The following is a 19,498-nucleotide window of genomic DNA, read 5'->3' as shown; positions in this document are numbered from 1 at the left end:
GCAAAGCCCTTTCCCCTCCTGAAATCCCCATTCATCACACTGCTGACATTAGCACAATCCACCCAAACCAGGGTGGTGGGGGGAGATCCTGCGCCGGGGAGGGGCCGGAAAGGGGGAAGTGGTAAAGGAGGCCTGAGGTTGGGATCTTTCTGTCCCTTTTCATCCCTCTGTCTCTTTGGTGAACCCCTCGCTGGAAAGGGGGCAAATGCGGTGTCTGAGTTTAGTTATTTTCAGGGTTCTTGTAGATGATGTCAGAGTTTCTCGGAATGGCGTATGGCAATTTGTTGGAGGCCTCTCTCCAAGAAGGTCTTTGCCTGGAGGGTTGGCAAGGAGCTCTGGGGGCTGTGTGAAGAGTGGAGAGGGCAGGGTGGGAGTGGGAACACGGGGATGCCAGGAGCTGAAGTCACACAACAGACTCTTGGATTAGCAGAGAGAGGAAATCAAAGCTTGGTGGCGGCTGCCGAGGCCCAGTGCATCCTGTCGCCAGTGAATCCAGGGAAATTATATGTTCTCTGGCAGAGGCTGTCCATGGTCTTGCTCCATCTCCTTGGCTGGGAGAAAACACTGCTGTTCCCACCCGTCCCTGAGAGCCTGGAGTTAAAGACGCTTCCTGGGGTTTGCCACGAAGAAATGACAACCTGCTTCTGCAATGCAGAGGGAGCCAGGGGCCTGCAATTAGATGGCCCACAGCGTCTGAGTCAAGGGCTGGGGCCTCTTGTCAGCTTCCCAGGCAGCTCTTTCCAGTGGGAAATGAGGGATCCCCAAGTCTGCTGGGCACTAGCCAGACCATGGCCCTGAGGGCTTGGGGACGCAGATGAGTTTTTAGACAGCAAACGAGTTAGTCCCGTGGTCACGGCTGGGGGCAGTGTGGCTTACTGTAAGGAAGAGCACGGGTCCTGAAGGCAGGCAGGCCTGCTGTGGCTTAAGAAGCGCCACTCTCAGCCACTTCATTGACCTTCAACCAAGTTGCAAAATGACTCTGAGCCTCTCTTTCCTCATCTATAGAATGTAAAGAATATCTATCTTGCCCCATTGTTCTAAGCGTTAAAAATAACATAAAGGGACATGTCTGCCGTAATAGGTGCTCACTAAAATGTCATCCCCACCAGCCAAGTATCCCTTGTACCTCTAGTCAAGGTCACCTCACTGGCAAGAAATAGGAGGTGAGAGAGGGCCAGGTGGCAGGAGTGAGGGCTGCCCAGGGCACGTCTGCCTGCTTCTTCTGGGCAACTCTCTGGTCCCAGCCAGGGGAAGCTGGCAGAAAGGTGTCCCCCGTCACCCAGGAGTCAATCTCCATTTGTGCTGAGGAGCGGGAAGCACACATTTAGGAACTGCCTTGTCTGTCGTACCATCTGGATAAACTCTCTTGTTACGGGAAAACCAGTACAGACTTGGGGGTGTGGCTGGGAGTGAGGACTCCGGGTTTTCTCCAGGCCAGATTTTAAAGGTCAAAACAAGAACCAGATTTGCTTCTTCCTGTGCAAAGTGAGAAAGTTGGCCATGAGAGCTGGGTCCCTGCCAGCTCACATTCAGTGACCACGAAGGTCCTGCTCTGCCCTCAGGGCTCTGGGTATCTGAGGACAGAGGTTTTGTTTCCAAGTGGGCACTGGTCCCTGGGTGGATTTCACCCAGATCGAGAGTTCCAGGAGGTAAGGGATCTCACTCACTTCTTCCTGGTGAGAAGTGGGCTTTCATGGCTGAGGCGCCTTCAGGAGGCTGTTTCTTCTTATTCAGCCATTGACGGACTCCTGAGAGCAGGGCTGGGCGACACTCCCCCGTAGGTCCCCGCACACCACCCTGATGGAGCCACTGCCCCTCAGGAGCTGGACCCCGCTGTGGGGTGGCCCTGACTTTGAACACAGCCGGCTCACAGGCCCTGCACCCAAGGTCCTTTGGTTTCAAAGGTGGGTAATTCTGATCCTGGCTGGGGGACATGACTAGATGGACCAAGGCAGGACCCAGAGACCCTGCCACACCGTGGACACAAGAGGTCAGTCCCTGGGCAGCTGCCCTGTGGAGGACTGGGTGGTCCTTCGATGTGACCAGCACCATCATAGCGGTGCTCTCCTGATGCCCAGGTCATGAGCTACCTACTTTGAAGCATCATTTGATTTGACAAAATCTCAGTGCCAGGCACAAATACAGACAGTTCCTTGGGATTTTTCATGATTCAAAAATTCAATTTAACCAATATTAAGGAGCATCCACCCAGAGAAATCAAAGATGGAGAAGAGATGGTCTCTACCCCTCCAGCTGTTCACAGTCTACGGAGGCATCCTTCCGTAATGCTCGTGGAAGGCAGGCTGGGAGAGCTGCCCTAATAGCAGTACAGGCTTGTATCCATTAGGAGTTGTGTTCAGCTTTGAGTAAGAGACCCAAATACAGTGCCATAAACAATAGAGGGGTTTGTTGTTTGTTCATGAAGAAGAGCTCTGGACCAGGCGGACCAGGCCTGGTGTGGCTAGGTATAAGATGTCCATCTGCAAAATCTCCTTCTGGTCACAAGATGGCTGCTCAGCTCCAACCATCCTGTCCACAGTTCAGGCCAGAGAAATGAGGAAGAGCGCAAAAGATGCCTGGGCTCAGCCTCCCTTTTAAGAAACTTTTCCGAAAGCTCTTCCCACCAGCTTCTACTTACACTCCACCGGCCAGAACTTAGTCCCATGACCACTCCCACAAAACCAGTTTCCCATCAGTAAGGAACAAAGACACAGGGGATGTGGGTAGTCAATTAGAAGGCTCTGCCACAGAGTGCACAGTGAGGATTGGGAAGGAAAGATTACTGCTGAATGAGAAGTTCTAGGAGTATTTCCTTCAGGACCTGAGATTTTAGCCAGGCCTTGAGCAAAGGGTAGATGACAGTAAGAGCTCTATAGGGGGAAGAGAATGGCCTTCCAGACAGAACTCAGTGTGAGCAAAGACCCAGCAGCTCAGGAGAACCGAGAGGTTCAGGAGTTAGCCAAGTGCCTGGAGTCCCGAGGGCATGGGGGCTGGGCACCAAACGAGAGAAGAGTTCTGAGTGCCGGGCCAAGGACTCTGGACTTTGTTCTGGATGCGTTAGGGAGGGGTTGGGGCAGTCTGTTCTGACAGCAGAAGTAAAAGCAATCATGCTCCATCCTGAGGTGTGCATCTCAGTCCGCAGGCTTCATGTCCCACCCAGCACCCTTGCCCTCGCGTGGATCTCACTGGAAACAATGATACCAGCTCTAGGTCACCCAGCATCGCTAGGCCAGAGCTGAGAGGGGAATGGCACTGAGAAGTATAGCGTGGAGGTTAGAGACAGATTCTTAAGCCAGACTGCCTAGGTTCATATCCTGCCTCTACCACTTACCTGCTGTGGGACCTTAGGCAATTTACATAACCTCTCTGTGCCTCAGTTTCCTAATCTGTAAATGGGATGATAAAAATGGTTCCAATCTCTTAGGACTGCTGAGAAGATTCAATTGGTGAACATATTTAAGCGCATAGACCAGAGCCTGGCTCTTGGGAAGTGCTTTTATGATTAGCCACCGTCACTAGTATGGCCTGGGCTCCAGCACTGGCCCCACCTGACCGCTGCCTCTCTGACCAGTGACCTGACCTTCCCTTGTTCCCCTCTGAGGAGCAGTATGAGGAGCGGTTTCTGCAGGAGGAGACCGTGTCCCAGCAGATCAACTCCATCGAGCTCCTGCACACGCGGCCCCTGGCTCCGCCCGAGGTGGTGAAGCCACAGCGGCCCCTACAGAGGCAGGTCCACTTGCGGGGCCGGCCAGCCTCCAAGCCCACGGTCATTCGGGGCATCACCTACTACAAGGCCAAGGAGCCTGAGGAGGAGAACGACATCGAGGAGCAGCGTGAGTTGCGGTCAGCAGGGCCACTGCAGGGGCGGGGCAGGGAGCAGGGTCACCATTCGTGTCCATCTGTGGAGATGCACTTCCTGTGAGCGCACATCCCTTGTGCAGTCTGATTACTGCTGTGGCCCTGCCGAGCCAGCTGGGTCACCTGAAAATTCCCTGTGATTACGAATCCTCCAGAGTTCTCATGCACTTCCTCCCAGTTTGCCAAGTGGCCTTGGGCAAGTTGCTTGACTTCTCTGGGCTTGCAGAATCCCACAGGACAGAGCATGGTTGAGCTGGAAGGGACTTCACTGTCCTCCAGTCCAGTCCTCCCCATTTGCAGATGAGGACACTGAGGCCTGGAGGGGGAGTGACTGGCTCAGAGCCACATAGTGGGCTTCTCCAGGTTGTTCCTCCCTCCAGGGTCGCTGGGCTTCCCAGCTGAGTCTCCAGCACCTCCCCCTTTATCTGCATCCTTCTTACTATTTCACAGAAAGTAGATGCTCCCTTTTGTCTCATCTTTATCTTGTCTCCTCTTCCTGTCTTCCTCCTTGCCCCCTGCCCCCTTCCCTTTCATCCTTCTTTTCCCTGCCCAGCCCCCCTCAGAAGCCCCGAACCTCGCCTCTCCCTGCTCTGCCTGGTCCAGCGCCGCAGCCTCCTGACCCCCCGCCGCCCCCCCGGCCTCTGCCTCCTTCCAGTTTATGATCACCCATCCACTGGCATAATCATTTTGTCCGCTTTTAACTATCTGTTGTCTTTTTTTATTACTGATATGCGGGAGCTGTTTGTTTTCACATATTCTGGAATAGGTCCTTTGTCAGTTGTGTGTACTGCAAATATTTTCTCCCAGCCCGTGGCTTGTATTTTCAGTTCCTTAAAAGTGTTTTTGATGAGCAGAAAAAGCCAATTTACCAATTTTTTCTTCTGTGGTTAGGCCTCTTCGTTTCCTCTCTAAGAAATCTCTGCCTCTGCATATTCCTTCTCTGCTCACAACCCTGCAGACTCGTCCATTTCACTCAGAATAAAAACTGAGGTCCAACAGCACCCAAGCCTCTACATGACTCAGTTCCCGTGCTTTCTCTGACCTCACTCCTGTTACTCTCCTCTCACACCCTCTGCTCTGTCCACATTGGCCACCTCACTGCTCCTCAGCTGTCATGTTCTGGCCTCAGGGCCTTTGCACTGCTACTCCTGGAATACTTTTCTCCCTCATAGCTGCTTGACTAACCCCCTTACCTCCTTCAAGCCTGGAGTCCCATCTTCACCATTTTATCCATTATTGCAAGTTTCCCTTCTCTCCAGCTCTCTGAACCCTCCTCACTCTCCTTGAGTCTTTTTTTTCATAGCACCTTCAAGTGAATTATCCATCTATTGTTTAGTGTCTCTACCACTAGTTAGAAGCTCTGTGAGGGCAGGGATCTCTGTTTTGCTGTACATGCTCCATACTGTACTGTACAGGTACATGTACATACATGCCCTGTCGCTGTACATGCTCCATAAATTTCTCCTGAATGAATGGACGGAGACGAACCTCCTCCCAGGTTTCAAAGCCCATGGCTGTGTGTTCCCTTGGTGGCCCCTGAGTCCCGGGTGGAGGATGGCAGCAGGCTATTGAGAGAGATCCTACAGGAAATCCTTCCATCTGTGGTCCTTTTCACCTTCTTCTTCTGAATCCCAGCTGGGCTCCATCTCTCAATTAGGGCATCATGTTGAGGGAAGAAACCCTCCTATTAACCTGCCCTATACTGCCTGCCCTTGGTCATCAAACGGTGGTTCCTCTCCCCGAGTCACAAATGGACCTTGTGTTTGTTTCCCAGAAGACGAGTTTTTCAGCGGTGACAACGGAGTGGATCTGCTGGTTGAAGATCAGCTTCTGAGACATAACGACCTGCCAACCACTGCCAGCCGGAGGCCAGTAACCCCCCCTCCCAGTGCCGCTGTGACAACTGATGCTGGCACTCAGACCACACCCCTGTCCTCAGCACAGCCACAGGCCACGACCTCAGCTCCCGGTGTCCCCGACCCTACACTTTCTGCCTCAGTTGAACAGTTTTCAACCCCACTCCCAACCACCTCAGTGTTGCCAGATCCCATGGAGGAGGCAGTCCTTAAACCTTCTACTCAGGTGCCAGCCACCACCGTGGCCCACACAGCCACCCAGCAACCTCCGGCCTCAGCTTCTCCATCAGTGGCTCCTGAGGACCTGTTTGTGGAGGCTACGCACCTGGCCCCAGTGCCTCCCACCACAGTCAGGACAGAAGATGCTACCGCTGGGCAGGGCACAGCCCCTGCCAGCCCCACCCTGAGCCCTGAAGAAGAAGATGACATCCGCAATGTCATAGGTGAGTTCACCCTACCTTGCCTTGGTCTCCTGGTCAGTTCAGGTCAAAGGCTGAGCCTGGAAACAGGTTGAAAGGAGAGGGAGGGGCCAGATGGTCAGCCTTCTTCCTAAAGAAAGGTGAGCGGAGGTGCGCCTTTGGCCAGTGACCAGTTTTAACGTCCACAGTTTATGTACTCACAGTGGGCCAGCGACAAGAGGGGGAACTGCCTTTCTAAAGCATGTATACATCAGTGGAGCCAAGCACTCACTTCATCAGCGGTTTTACGAACATGTGTCAAGGTCTTTCTGTGGACTGCGCTTTGTGATGCGTATTGGGTATTTGGCAACGGCTAAGTCAAGTTTTCTGCAGTATGTTTACCAGGCCACGAAATAACAAGGGATTCTCATGGGAGGTGGGGGAGAAATCCCAAAATAATAGAGGAGTGGGAGCAGGGGACTAACCGGTGCAACGGGTCCCAGGGCAAAGTCCCACGAGGCGGGCTTGGAGAGCGTGGAACACTGTGGCACCGTGTGATAAAGGCTGGAACAGAGGAGTGGAGAAACAGACATGGAAGCGGGAGCACCAGCTTGGTGGCTGCTTAGAAGGCGAGGGAAGCTTTTCTAAGGAGGTTTTATTCGAGCTGGATTTTGAAGGATGAACAGGACTTTTCTAAGCAGAGAAGGGAAGCCTTCTGGCTGTAGGGGTGTTCCAGGAGCTCAGAGAATGCAGCCCTGTTCTGTGCCCGAGAGCTCCGTGGTCACAAGATGACTCTGAGAACAGTGAAAGATGAGAGTGTGGGGGGAAGACAACCAGAGAGAGAGGTGGGAGCTAGCTACAGCTCTCTAGTCCCAGAAGAACTAAACCAAACATTCATCAAGTCACTGCCGACAGTGATTGAAAAATAACACTATTGAATAATAATTTCATCAGAATGCTTGTTGAAAAATATATGTGAATTGGCAGAAGATGCGGTTTGCCTTCTTCCTATCTTTGCCTTCTTCCCATTTTCTGCTCCCTTGGCAGCCTCATTCCCAATCCTTCCTCAGAATAAGGGGCCCGCTACTGCTAGAGGCAAGGTGGTGGAGGGAGCACCTGCCGGGTGCTGCTGGTCGCTGCCGCTGACAGCTGTGTGACCCTTGGCCAAACCCCTGCCCTCTGTGGGGCTCAGTTGAAATTAGAACTTTGCTAAGGACTCTTTCTCCCATTATATTCTGTGGTTTTCTGCAGTAAGTTTATCAGGCCGTGATCCAGCAAGGGATTCTTATTGGGTGAAAATCCCGGAATAATGGCAGAGTTGGGAGCAGGGAAAGAGCCGGTCAAAATGGACCCCAGGGCAAAATCTCATGAACCTTGGCCTGGAGGACGCTAAGCAAGAAGGCAAATCTTGGGCCATAGGAGTTTGGTGGGAGCAGGAGAGAATGTTTTTCTTTTCCTTTCTTTTCCTTCCATGGTGGGAGCAGGCTGCCCGTAGAGTAGAAGGCTGATTCCTCATTGCGTGGATTGTCAGTTCTGAAGCTGCAGGTCCTGCTCAATTTCTGCAGAATGCCCTGGGGTCCGAGCAGAGGTCCTGCTTCCACATCAGCACTAGGCAGCCTTGACCATGCTCTAGGGACCGCCCCCTGAGCCCAGCACTCCGTCTCCCCATCTGTCATGCTAGTGAGCTCCCCTTGGCCCCCATACCTCCCACACCGCTCCCTTGGGTGGGAGGGACAGTTCCTCTGGAAACTTAGAAGTCTGCCCCCACTACCTCTCCGCAGGCAGCTGGAATACCAACAGTGGAGACCTGCTACAGGCAGACCCACACACCTTATGCGTCCTCAGAGATGGGGTTTGCCAGCCTGGGAGCCTCTTCCCTCGGTGACTTCCTAGCCAGGAGTGGAGTTCTCCACTGACTCCACGCCCCCTCCAGCCTGGGTCCCAGCACCCAGAGCCTATTCCCACCTTCCTCCCCCAGGGGTTGCCATCTGTGGGCTGTTCTGGTGTAACTCCCAACATGCACCTTTTTGGGGTTCTTAGGACTCTGTCCTCCTCCAGTAGCCTGACTGAGAAGCTGGTACCCAGACAGGAGAAACCCTGTGTCCTGGCAGCCATTTACCTGGTGGTAGGAGCTGGAGGTGGGGATACATTCTCTCTTGCTCAATTTTCTATTCAACTAGAATGACGTCGTCACACAGAGGAAGTAAGGTTTTGCTTAAAGACTGGCCTCTAGGGTTTTTCAGAAGAGCTGGGGTTCTTGCCTCTTGAGTCTACTATAGAAAAAACACAGGACATGGACACAGATGTAGCGTTTTCTTCAAATACCGAGGAGTGAAAAGAGAGGGTGACACAGTGAGAGGAAAGGTTTGGCTGTTCAGGTAATATGCAGTCTTGGCAAGTTTGTTCTCGGGAATCATTTTTAATCGTTTATCACCATCAAGTGCCTCTCTCGGGCTACTGTTCGTGTGGATAGGATTTCCTTTCTGGAACCTATTCTGTGGACCCCCTAACTTGCCTGTACCTGGCTGAGTAAGAGCGTGATGTGCTGCACGTCCTAGTCATCAGTTAAATAAAAATCATTTGGCTGAAACCGACACAGGCCACTGCTTTGCTGCCTGTGAAAGGTTGTTTGCTGTTTAATGAGTCTGGCAATTTTGATTTTGAGGCGTGGTTTTAACTGGGGCTCCTTTTAAAGATTTTATTTTTCTTTTTTCTCCCCAAAGTCCCCCGGTACATAGTTGTGTATTTTTAGTTGTGGGTCCCTCTAGTTGTGGCATGTGGGACGCCGCCCCAGCATGGCTTGATGAGTGGTACCATGTCCGTGCCCAGGATCTGAACTGGCGAAACCCTGGGCCGCTGAAGCTGAGCACACGAACTTAACCACTCAGCCACGGGGCCAGTAAATCGGGCTCCTTTTAAAAGGAACATCCTATGCCACAGTTTTCCAATCTGATTTTGTGATGTCCTAACATGTCTACCATGATCCTCAGGAGAACTGTAAAACTCTCAGAAAAATTCCAAAAACAAGTAAATTAGAATTTACTTTTGGTTGTGAAAACAAGCATTTGGCCAGAGTGTGGCTCTAGGATGGGGAGAGGAAAGATCCCGTCAGTGATGGGAGCCAGGGCTGGCGGCGGGTAGGGACCGGTCACCATGCGCGACTGGCTTGGGGAAGTCTGCTCAGGCTACTGCAGGGGAAGAAAATGGTTGTGCCACATGGCCAAGGCTTTGCGGAGTCCCAGACTTTAATGACTACAATTCCTGGTGCGTGCTTTAGAAGGGGCTGGTTTGGGGCAGGGGTGGGGAGCAGGGAGGAGCAGACAAAGAGAACAGTCAGGATAACAACAATCCCAGAGAAAGCCTGTCTCATAATTGAATCTAGGAAACATCACGATCTCTGAAGAATGTCTCCCCTACAAAGCATATGACCTTAACCCTCCTGAGGCCTGGCCGGCCCCTCTGGCTGTGGGAGTGAGAGGGCCTGCCTGCCCACCTCGTGTCAGCGGGCTGGTCTGAGGCAGCTAAGCAAGGACAGGGGCAGTGCTGGCCAGAGCCTCCACAGTGCTCAGACTCAGGACCAAGAGTGTTCCCAGTTGGCCACCCTAAGTCACCTGACAGGCAGCTCCCCACCCCCAGCTCCACAGGTGCACTGTGCTCTGAGTCACTTTGCTGGCTCGCCTAACCAGCCCCCTCAAACCCATGGGAACTTGAGTCATAACACAGGGGCCTCTGGCCCTAGAAACAAGAGCATAAATTAGAGACGTTCCTTGTAAATGGACAAGGAATAAGATCTACGCCTCCCTACAAGGATAAAGAGTCCATTCCTCATTCATTCAGTACTACACCGTGCTGGCTGTGAAAGTGTGGGAGATGTGGTCACTTCCACAGATGGCTAACCATGGGTGGCGGGGGGCAGGTGACTAAAGAGGCCAAGCACGTGGGAAGTACAGTGATATACACGGTCCAGTGAAGGGCTTTGTCAGATCTGACGATGGAGCGCCATCTCCAAGGGTGGTCACCAGCTCACTGGCTCCGAGGACCCCTCCAGGCAGAGCCGAAAGCATGAGCCAGGTGGGGAGGGGGTACTGAAGAAAGCCCACACATCCTGGCACATCCTGGGAGAGGGATGGGATTCTGGAATAGGGAGTGAGGGGCCTGATGATAAAGGGCATGAGAAGTCAGAACTTAATTCTAAAGGTGGTGAGCAGGTTCTAAGCAGGGAACAATATTCAGATTTATCAGTTAAAGGAAAGTGTTGAGCGCTGATGATGCGTAGGTGCTGGGAATATAGACACAATATAGACAGTAGTTTGTGTATGAGACACATAAACATAACCGCGACTCAGGGAGCTGAGCGCTGTGGTGAAGGAACGCACAGTGTGCTTTGGGCTCAGAGGGACTCTTTTCTGGAAGGAGGTGCTGATCCTGCTATCTTAAAGGATGGGGAAAAGTTAGCTGGGCCGAGAAGGAAGGTGGCATTGCGGTGGGAAGCACCAGAGCCACCGAGAGGACCAGAAGTGACCCAGCCTTTGTGGAACCCCATCCAGCAGGAAAGTGTGGGGCCCGAGTTCAAAAAGCAGGGGGAAGTTCCATGAAAGGCGGTGAATATAAAGCTTTTTCCTTTCTTCTGTGGTGTGCATGTGTCTGTCTCTTTTGTTATCGTGTTTTTTTATTTGCTACTTCATGTCATTATAAGCGAAGAAATATTAAAAATTTAAATTATTAGCATGAATTTTATCATTCATCTTTATGTTTTGCAATGTCCGTTTTAAATGCAAATATAAGATCTTATAGCTCATATGTGGAATGCACCAAAAATGACACAATTTGCATCTCGTAGCTCCTCTGTACTTAGGAATTTGTTCCTAGCAGAACAGGGGAAACGCAGCACAAAGCTCACTCGTCTGTCTTGTTTCACTTCTTGATATACGTACATTTTGCCAACACTCCCTACCTTCGGCTTATTGAGTAAGGAAGGACTAAAAAGGAAGGGAACCGTATCTTCCCCTCTTCTTCTGCATCATTTTTAGCATAAGTTCTTGGCTGATACAGGGAAGTAACACAAGAAAGAAAGAATGTGATAGAGTTACTTGTTTATTCGTGTTTCTTAAAACACCACTGTCTTCTTTCTACCTTCAAAGCAAGTTCAGGTTCGAACGGGAAGTGTCGCCTCTGGGGTGGGCAGGTCCACTTACTCAGTCCCAGAGACAACACACTTACCTTGTATTTGCTTTGAGTGTGATGGAACTCCCACACAGTGGGTCCACCTGGAATTCTGTGTTCATTAGTCATAGCAAATGCTGCATGCAAATGGGCGACAAGGAAGGCGGACACACACAGGGTGCATTCTCCTGTGTTCACACACGTTCCATTGTCCTATTAGACTTCACTTATAGAACACAAGTTCGAAGGTAAAATTATTAAGAATTTCAAGATGGCAACAGCAGAGCATTAAACCAGTGGTGACCCCTTCGGAGCGAGAGCCCTGTATGATTGCACAGGTCACATGCCCATGAGGCCAGCCCTGGGCAGGTCACCCACAGGGAGTCCAGGCAATTAGGTATGGGCAAGAGAGCTCAAGCTGGCCACCTGAGGGCCGAATTCACGCCAAGATGTTTTTACAGTCTTGCCTTTGAATGCCTTCGGGCCAAGCTGCTCTTCCAATCCACCAGTCTCTGTTGCTGCCTAATGTCTCACACTGGGCCTGCTTCACCTTTTTCAGTTCCCACCTGGCCCCCGGAGGCATTTGAGTTTGAGAACTCTGAAGGAAGGAGATGGCAGGAAGTAAGAATGTCAGCACAGGAGGGGCTGATGTGCTGGGGTAGGGACTTTGGGCTTTGCGCAGTGGCTGGTGATGGTGACCCAAGGGTTTAAGCAGAAAAGCAGCTCAGGACTACTGGGTAGGGTAGGTTAGAAGAGGGCGGAGATGAGCCAGAGAGACCAAGGGCGTAATTGGAGTGATCCAGGCAAGAGGCAGTGAGGTCTAAGCTAAGCCATAGAGGTGGAGGGAAGGGCAGAGAGGTGAAGAGGTGCGAGACAGACTAGGTGTGACGCAGTGACCAATGGGAGCGTGTGTGGAGAAGGGGCCATCAGGGATGAGCACGGTTCCCGGCTTGGTTGATGGGTGGTGTGCCATGCCTTTCTCCAAGACAGGACGTACAGGAGGAGGAAGTTCACTTGTGACTCCATTTTTAATTCATTAAGTTTGAGGAGCCAGGAGGACACACAGGAGAAAAATGTCTAGTAGGCAATTGGATGGACGGTGCTCAGAAACAAGCTCTGGGCTGCAAGTCATCAGTAAGAGCTGAGTTTGCCCAATGAATGCAGGAGGAATGAGGAGAGTCTAAAGTGGACCTCTAAAGGATGGCATTTGAAAGGTGGGCAGAAAAAAACCAGCCAAAGAGCTGGAGAAGGCATGACCAGGGAGGTGGGCGGGGACCATGAGAGCGTGCTGTGAAAGCCAAGTGAGGGAGGGAACCGTCTCCTGAGGTGGGTGGGCGGGTGTCAGGGACGGTGCATGGTTTCAGACCAACAAGGGGCTTGACTAGAATAAAAGGAACGCAGAGCATCCTTGAGGGGCTGTGTGTGAGCGCTTAAGGTAGCAGTCACGTTGAGGGTCTGAGGGTTAATGAGTATGTGGGCTCCCCTCCACCCTGCGGGGGAGGCCTGCCCGGTGAGCGCCGCAGCTGAGAGCCAGGAATGGCGGGGAGCCTCTTGCTTGCTGATTTATTTTTTCAAGATGGCGAGATTGGAGCAGGTTTATATGCTGAGGGGAAGAACCCCTTCTTTTCAGACCCTGGGAGCCTTTGAAGCAGGGCCAGCTGCCTCGCAGGACTATTGATGATTAAATGAGTTAATATGTAGAGAGTGCTCAGTAAACGTCAGCCGCCCCCGGCCTTGGGAGAAAACTTCTGAGATGAGTTGCAGGCGACACTCTTCGCTCTCTTTTCTCGGCAGCTCCTTTGAACGGTCTCCCATCTTTCTCTCATTGCCCTTGAAGAGGAGTCCACATGCAGTGTCTTCTCTCCAAGGCTGACAGTTCGCTGCCAAGGGTGGGAGCACCCAAATGACCTCAGATTCTCAGACAGTGATGATGAGTCTGGGCCTCATGGTTTCCTGACCTGCTCCCTTGAACCTGTCTTCAAAGGCTCTCGAACCACCAGGGTCTGTCCCACGTTCCTGCCTGTGCTTGGTAGCCCTTCGTGCCACCAGCGTCTGCTCTGTATGAGGGCAAGTGGAAATCCGTCCCGAGGTTCTGGGTATCAGGACTTCAAGGCTGCAAGCTGGGACTCCCCTCCTCCCACAGAAATGAGGATGCCTGACTCCAGAAACTGACTCCATCTGTATTAATTTCCTATGCCTCCTGGAACAAATTACCACAAACTTAGTGACTTAAACAACAGAAATTTATTCTCCAACAGTTCTGGAGGCCAGAAGTCCAATGTGAGTCTTACAGGGCTAAAATCAAGGTGTCGGAAGGGCTGGTTCCTTCCCGAGGCTCCATGGGAGAATCCATTTCTTGCCTTTTCTGGCTTCAGGTGGCTGCCAGCATTCCTTGGCTTGTGGCTGCATCACTCCTGTCTTTGCTTCCTTTGTCACGTTGCCTCCTCATCTCTAGTCAGATCTCCCTCTGCCTCCTCGTTATGAGGATACTTCTGATTGCAATTAGGGCCCACCTGGATAATCAGGGGACTCCCCCATCCCAAGATTCTTGAGGTAATGGCATCTACAGAGTGTCTTTTGCCATATAAGGTCACATTCATAGGTTCCAGCGATTAGCACCTGGATGTCTTTGGGGGCCATTACTCAGCCTACTGTGCCATCATCAGAGTGGATTCCCATGCACTCTCGTGAAGTAGGTAGGGCATATATTATACTCATTTCACTGCAGAAGAAATGAAAACTTTCTGACATTTTAGAGGCAACACAGACTTTGGAGTCAGTAGCAGGGCCAAGACCATGGCCAGGCCTCTGGCTGCAAGCCCCGGGCACATTCTATACCCCACATCAGGGCCCTGCCATTGCGGAGCCTCAGTGCTGAGACAGGACCCTGTAGGGCTACGGGCACTGCCCGGGGTGACCCAGCACATCCAAACTGATGAGTCCTGGCTTCTAGGAGCTCATCTGTAGTTTCCATGTCTGGCCAGAGAGGTGGCATAGCCATAGCCACCCCCTGACAGAAACCCCTTGCTCCCATGGCCATTGCTGGGGCTCTGGGGCATGGGCTGGGGGTGGCTCTGGGACAGGGAGTTGGTGTCCTGGCTGGGCTTTGCCAGGGGAAGGGGGGCACATAAAAATGCCTCTTCTTGGGGATGGTCCGCTGGAGCTCACCTCAGTGCGGAGGGAGCATGGCTTCTCCACTGGCAGCCAGGCCCCGCTCTCCGCCAGGGAATGAGATATTTTCCATCAGACCTCTGCTGCCCGGGCTCCACCAGAGCCTTCTATTTATTGTCCTGAACTGATGAGCTCAGTTGTGGGGGAATGAGGCCTTGGCGGGTAGGTTCTGTTGTTTGTCTTACGGGGTCTGAATCCCTCCCCGCCCTGTGAGACCAGGACCTAATAAACCCCACACAGAGCTGCCTGAACCCTGCCAACGGCACCCAACTGTGGGGCCTGCCTGGGAAACAATGTTCATCCCGCTTCCAGCTGCCCGGCTGCCTCAGGCCCGCAGCCAAGGGCACAGCGCCTGCCCTGTCCTGCCAGTTTGGGCTCCTTCCTCAGACCACTAATAGGGGAGCAGCACGGATGGAACAGATTAGCACAGTTTGGGAGTAGGGGTGGCCTGGAATTTAGAGAACCCCAAATCTGAACTGTAGGCCTTTGTTCTCTTGTCTCAGGTGAATGTCAGGGACCAATTATTCTCATCACTGTTGCCCATCTGTGCACCAATCTCGGGGGCAAGTGGGGGGTGTTTTCCCAGGAGGAGTGGGGGCAGTGGGAGAGCTGGATGCATCTGCTTCTCCCCCAGCCCTCCCATTGCCCTCTTCCTGGCTCCTCGCTAACCCACTAAGGCAGGGACAGAGGAGCAGTGCTCTCAGTGCTCATGCGTGGTTTCAGTATTGTTCACAGCCATGTTCCATAATAATGGTGCATGTTAAGCATTGCAGACTCCTAACTTGGTCTAGAACCCAGCGTAGTTCTAGTGGCCTTTTAGGGCCTCTCCTGAACTCTAGATCACTACAAAGGGTCTCTCAGGAGGACTTTGCTGAGTTTCTGTGCCATGAAGGCAGACTCGACCTTTGAAGGAGGCTCCTACAGCCAGAGTGAGTTCCTTATGCGGGACCTTGGTCCCCTGCCTCTGACACGCCCCAGAAGGGGGCCCTGGCATCCTGCCCACAGTGGTGACAGGGGCATAGGCTTGAGCTCAGCTCTCTAGGGCCCGGCAGGTGGGCTTCAGGGGCATGAACATCCACTGCTCAGTCAGGGCTGGTCTCTGCTGGTGGCCTGGGCCCCAGACAGACTGGGCCAAGCCCCTCGGGACAGCTCAGCGTCTGGTGGAGCTGCCTGTTCCTGGTCACAGCCAGCAGAGTCCTCACCTCATGTTGCCGTGTGTTCATCCAAGTTTCAGAACATCTGCTGGGTGCTTACGACATGGTGGACACTGTGTATTCTGAGGACTGAGGACACAAAGAGGAAAGCCCCAGCCCCTGCTCCCTTGGGGCTTATGCTCTGGCTGGGGATGGGCATGGAGGGAGGAGAGAGATGCACCAGCATCGTTGAGATGTAAGCTGGCACATCCTGTAAGACAGGCACATCCACAGTACTGTGGGAGCAGGATGGAATCCCATAGAGGATAGAATGGTTTTCCAGAGGAGGATGTGGTGTCAGAAAAGGACATTGGAGCTTGGATCCTTGAGGGATGAGTCTGTAGGATTGAGAAGTCAGAGGATGGCAGGAGCAAAGCATGGTGGCTGAAAAAAGGCCCAGGATGGCGACAGCGGATGGTTGCGTAGGAGTAGAGTATAGGATGGGTGAGGGGAGTGTGGAGTTGATGCTGAGAAAATGTCTGGGGTCAGGTTACACAGGGCTGTTGGGGCCTGCCGGGGAGTTCAGACTCTGGAGTGGGGGTGGGGGAGCCAGCAAAGGTTTCAGGGGTGGGACATTGTTGGCTCATCCCCACGCCTCCATCCACCTCTTCTCCATCAGGAAGGTGCAAGGACACCCTGTCCACAATCACGGGGCCGACCACCCAGAACACATATGGGCGGAACGAAGGGGCCTGGATGAAGGACCCCCTGGCCAAGGACGAGCGGATTTATGTAACCAATTATTACTATGGCAACACCCTGGTAGAGTTCCGGAACCTGGAGAACTTCAAACAAGGTAGGTGTGTTGGGTCCACTTGGGGTTTCTTCCTTCCCCACTGTCCTCTGTTTTAATTATGGCCAGATCTCTTTGGGTGGTGACAGTGGGCAAGAAAGGCGACACCTTATTCTGATGGTGAAAGGACTGTCCTTGGTAGCGGGACACCCCCCTTGCATACTCCCTTACATCCTCTGCTCACTCATCTCTCAGCTCTGCCCCTCCTTCCCAGCCCCTGGGTCATGGTACGACCTGGAGTCCAGTCCAGAAGACGGTAGTGAAACATCCTCCCTTCTCATGGCCCTTAACAGTTTACAAACCACACTTAGGTAGCTTAGCGCCTGGATCCTTGAAACAGCTCAGTGAGCTGAGTGGGAATTGTGATTTCTATATGGCAGAGGAGGGTGCAGAGGTCAGGAAGGTTAAGCGCTTTGCTATACAAAACTAGAAAGTGCCAGAGCCATGACACAAGCCCGGGCCTGTGACCCCTGACTGATTGCTGGTCCCCTCGCACGGGGCTGCCCCCGTCCTGGCAGGCAGCTTGTCTCTGCACCATTGCCCTGAAGCCTCCTGCCTTCTCACGGCCCGCAGGTCGCTGGAGCAATTCCTACAAGCTCCCCTACAGCTGGATCGGCACGGGCCACGTGGTGTACAATGGCGCCTTCTACTACAACCGGGCCTTCACCCGCAACATCATCAAGTATGACCTGAAGCAGCGCTACGTGGCGGCCTGGGCCATGCTCCATGACGTGGCCTACGAGGAGGCCACACCCTGGCGGTGGCAGGGCCACTCGGATGTGGACTTTGCTGTGGACGAGAATGGCCTGTGGCTCATCTACCCGGCCCTGGATGACGAGGGCTTCAGCCAGGAGGTCATCGTACTGAGCAAGCTCAACGCCGTGGACCTGAGCACGCAGAAGGAGACCACGTGGCGCACGGGGCTCCGGCGGAACTTCTACGGCAACTGCTTCGTCATCTGCGGGGTGCTGTACGCCGTGGACAGCTACAACCAGCGCAACGCCAACATCTCCTACGCCTTCGACACCCACACCAACACGCAGATCGTCCCCAGGCTGCTGTTTGAAAATGAGTACTCCTACACCACCCAGATAGACTACAACCCCAAGGACCGCCTGCTCTATGCCTGGGACAATGGCCACCAGGTCACCTACCATGTCATCTTTGCCTACTGACACCCCTGTCCCCACAAGCAGAAGTGCAGAGGGGCTACTGGCACCTTGTGTTTGTGTGTGTGTGTGTGTGCGTGTGTGTGTGTGTGTGTGTAGATGGGTATGTTTTGTTTAAAAATATATATATTATTTTGTATAATATTGCAAACGTAAAATGACAATTTGGGTCTATTTTTTTTATATGGATTGTAGATCAATCCATAAGTGTATGTGCTGGTCTCATCCTCCACGGTTTATATTTTTGTGCAAATGAACTTCTCCTTTTGACCAGTAACCACCTTCCTTCAAACCCTCGACCCCTCCAGCTCACGGATCTCCACCACTGAGAAGGGTCCTTCATCTGGGTCTTGCAGGCAGGCGGCACCAGGAGCAGGAGTGAGGGAGGCAAGAAAGAAGTTCTAAGGGGCAGGAAAAAAAATTGATGTATTGGAGAAGTTTTAAAAACCCAGAAAAATGCTTTTTTTTTTTTTTTAAATAAAGAAGAAATTTAAAATCACCAGCAAATGCGTTTTTGTTTAGCACTGCTATTCTGGCTGGAGTCTCGTAGGGGCGGGAGGTGGGGGGGATTTGGAATGAGCATCCCCGTGCTGGCTTTAAGTTTGTGGCATTGATCTGTTCACTGCTCTTCCACTGTCACACCAGCTTCCTTGCTCTGTTCTGCTGTTTTCTGGTCATTTTACCCAAGATGTGGGAACCTGTTCATTCCTTGGTGCTCCTTCATGTGGCCTGGTGGGAGGCACTCTTGAAAATATGAAGCTGAAGTTGGCCCAGAGGCTCAGTGGTTAAGTGTGCACATTCCACTTTGGCAGCCCGGGGTTCACCAGTTCAGATCCCGGGTGCGGACACGGCACTGCTTGGCACACCATGCTGTGGTAGGCATCCCACATATGAAGTAGAGGAAGATGGGCATGGATGTTAGCTCAGGGCCAGTCTTCCTCAGCAAAAAGAGGAGGACTGGCAGCAGTTAGCTCAGGGCTAATCTTCCTCTAAATAAATAAAGAAATAAAATTTTAAAAAAAAAGAAAATATGAAGCTGAGTGTGACCCTGTTCCTGCACTTCCTTGAGCAGCTTACAATCTCTCTCTCTCTCTCTCTCCTCTATCTCATGCTGGACATTCGCATGCTGCCAGGTTTTCCTTCGCACTCTCCCCTCCAGGAAAGGGGCCTGGTTCTGAAACAAGGTCCCCGAGGGAAATGTTTTCCCACAGGCATGCCCTTTCCTCCACATTATCCAAAACAAGAGACAGAAAGTCAGAAAAATCCTCACGAGGTGTCTCCTGAGGTTGTGGGAGGAGGAAGGAACCCAAGGATGACGTGGGGGACAAGCACATCATGTCACCACACTGTCCCCACTGCCCCCCCTTTAGGGAGCAGCTGCTGTGTGGTGAGTCCTTCCGCCCAGACCTCAGATGCCCTCCCATGCATGCTGCCCTGTCAACCCCTGTGCTGCTTACAGCTTCCTGCCTGGGGGGTGGCTGCCACCCCCACCCTGCTATCTACTTCCTCCACTTACGCTATTGCAAATAAATCTCCAGATGACTTCCCTTTGTCTTGGGGCTGTTTGGTCAAATTTTCCTGAGCAAATGCAAGTGCCTGTCTGGTTTGGTGGCAGCAGAAGGGCTGGAGGCAGGGTGATGATGTGTCCAGGGCTCAAAAGGGTTTGGTTGATGATGGTGATAGGAGGGCTGCCCATGTTCAGAGGCCTTGCCCGGCCAGAGGAGGGAGCAGGCATTCCCTCCCAAAACCCTGGTCCCTCTGCCAGGCTGTAGGCGGGAAACCATAGCAGAGACTCAGCCTGAGCCCCCAGTAGGCTGCTCTCAGGGAATGGGGTCACCTCCAGGAGAGTCGCTGGTGGGGAACTTGCATCTTGTGGAAATGTTAACTCTCTATCTAT

General features: G+C 52.7%; 1 protein-coding gene and 1 long non-coding RNA gene across 4 annotated transcripts in view; one reads left to right on the top strand and one right to left on the bottom strand.

Moving 5' to 3' along the window:
• Nucleotides 1-18,103, top strand: part of OLFML2B (olfactomedin like 2B) — a 36,151-nt gene extending 18,048 nt beyond the window's left edge. Inside the window, exons 5-8 of one of the 3 annotated variants that reach the window (XM_014841143.3) lie at nt 3,602-3,833; nt 5,633-6,157; nt 16,259-16,435; nt 17,006-18,103. In XM_014841143.3, the coding sequence (XP_014696629.2) occupies nt 3,602-3,833; nt 5,633-6,157; nt 16,259-16,435; nt 17,006-17,607 (1,536 nt within the window). In that variant the 3' untranslated portion in view covers nt 17,608-18,103. The remainder of the gene's footprint in view (nt 1-3,601; nt 3,834-5,632; nt 6,158-16,258; nt 16,436-17,005) is intronic. The other 2 variants (XM_014841146.3, XM_014841144.3) reach the window with 2 other exon arrangements.
• Nucleotides 6,144-8,353, bottom strand: LOC139042019 (uncharacterized). Its single transcript, XR_011498210.1, has 3 exons — nt 8,232-8,353; nt 6,598-6,676; nt 6,144-6,263 (listed from the first exon to the last, which is right to left on the bottom strand). It is a non-coding gene; the product is annotated as an uncharacterized lncRNA (long non-coding RNA).
• Nucleotides 18,104-19,498: the final 1,395 nt, after the last annotated feature.

This window comes from Equus asinus, chromosome 25, assembly GCF_041296235.1.
Source record: "Equus asinus isolate D_3611 breed Donkey chromosome 25, EquAss-T2T_v2, whole genome shotgun sequence".
Classification (NCBI taxonomy): Eukaryota; Metazoa; Chordata; class Mammalia; order Perissodactyla; family Equidae; genus Equus; species Equus asinus.
This window is presented reverse-complemented; position numbering and strand designations above follow the sequence as displayed.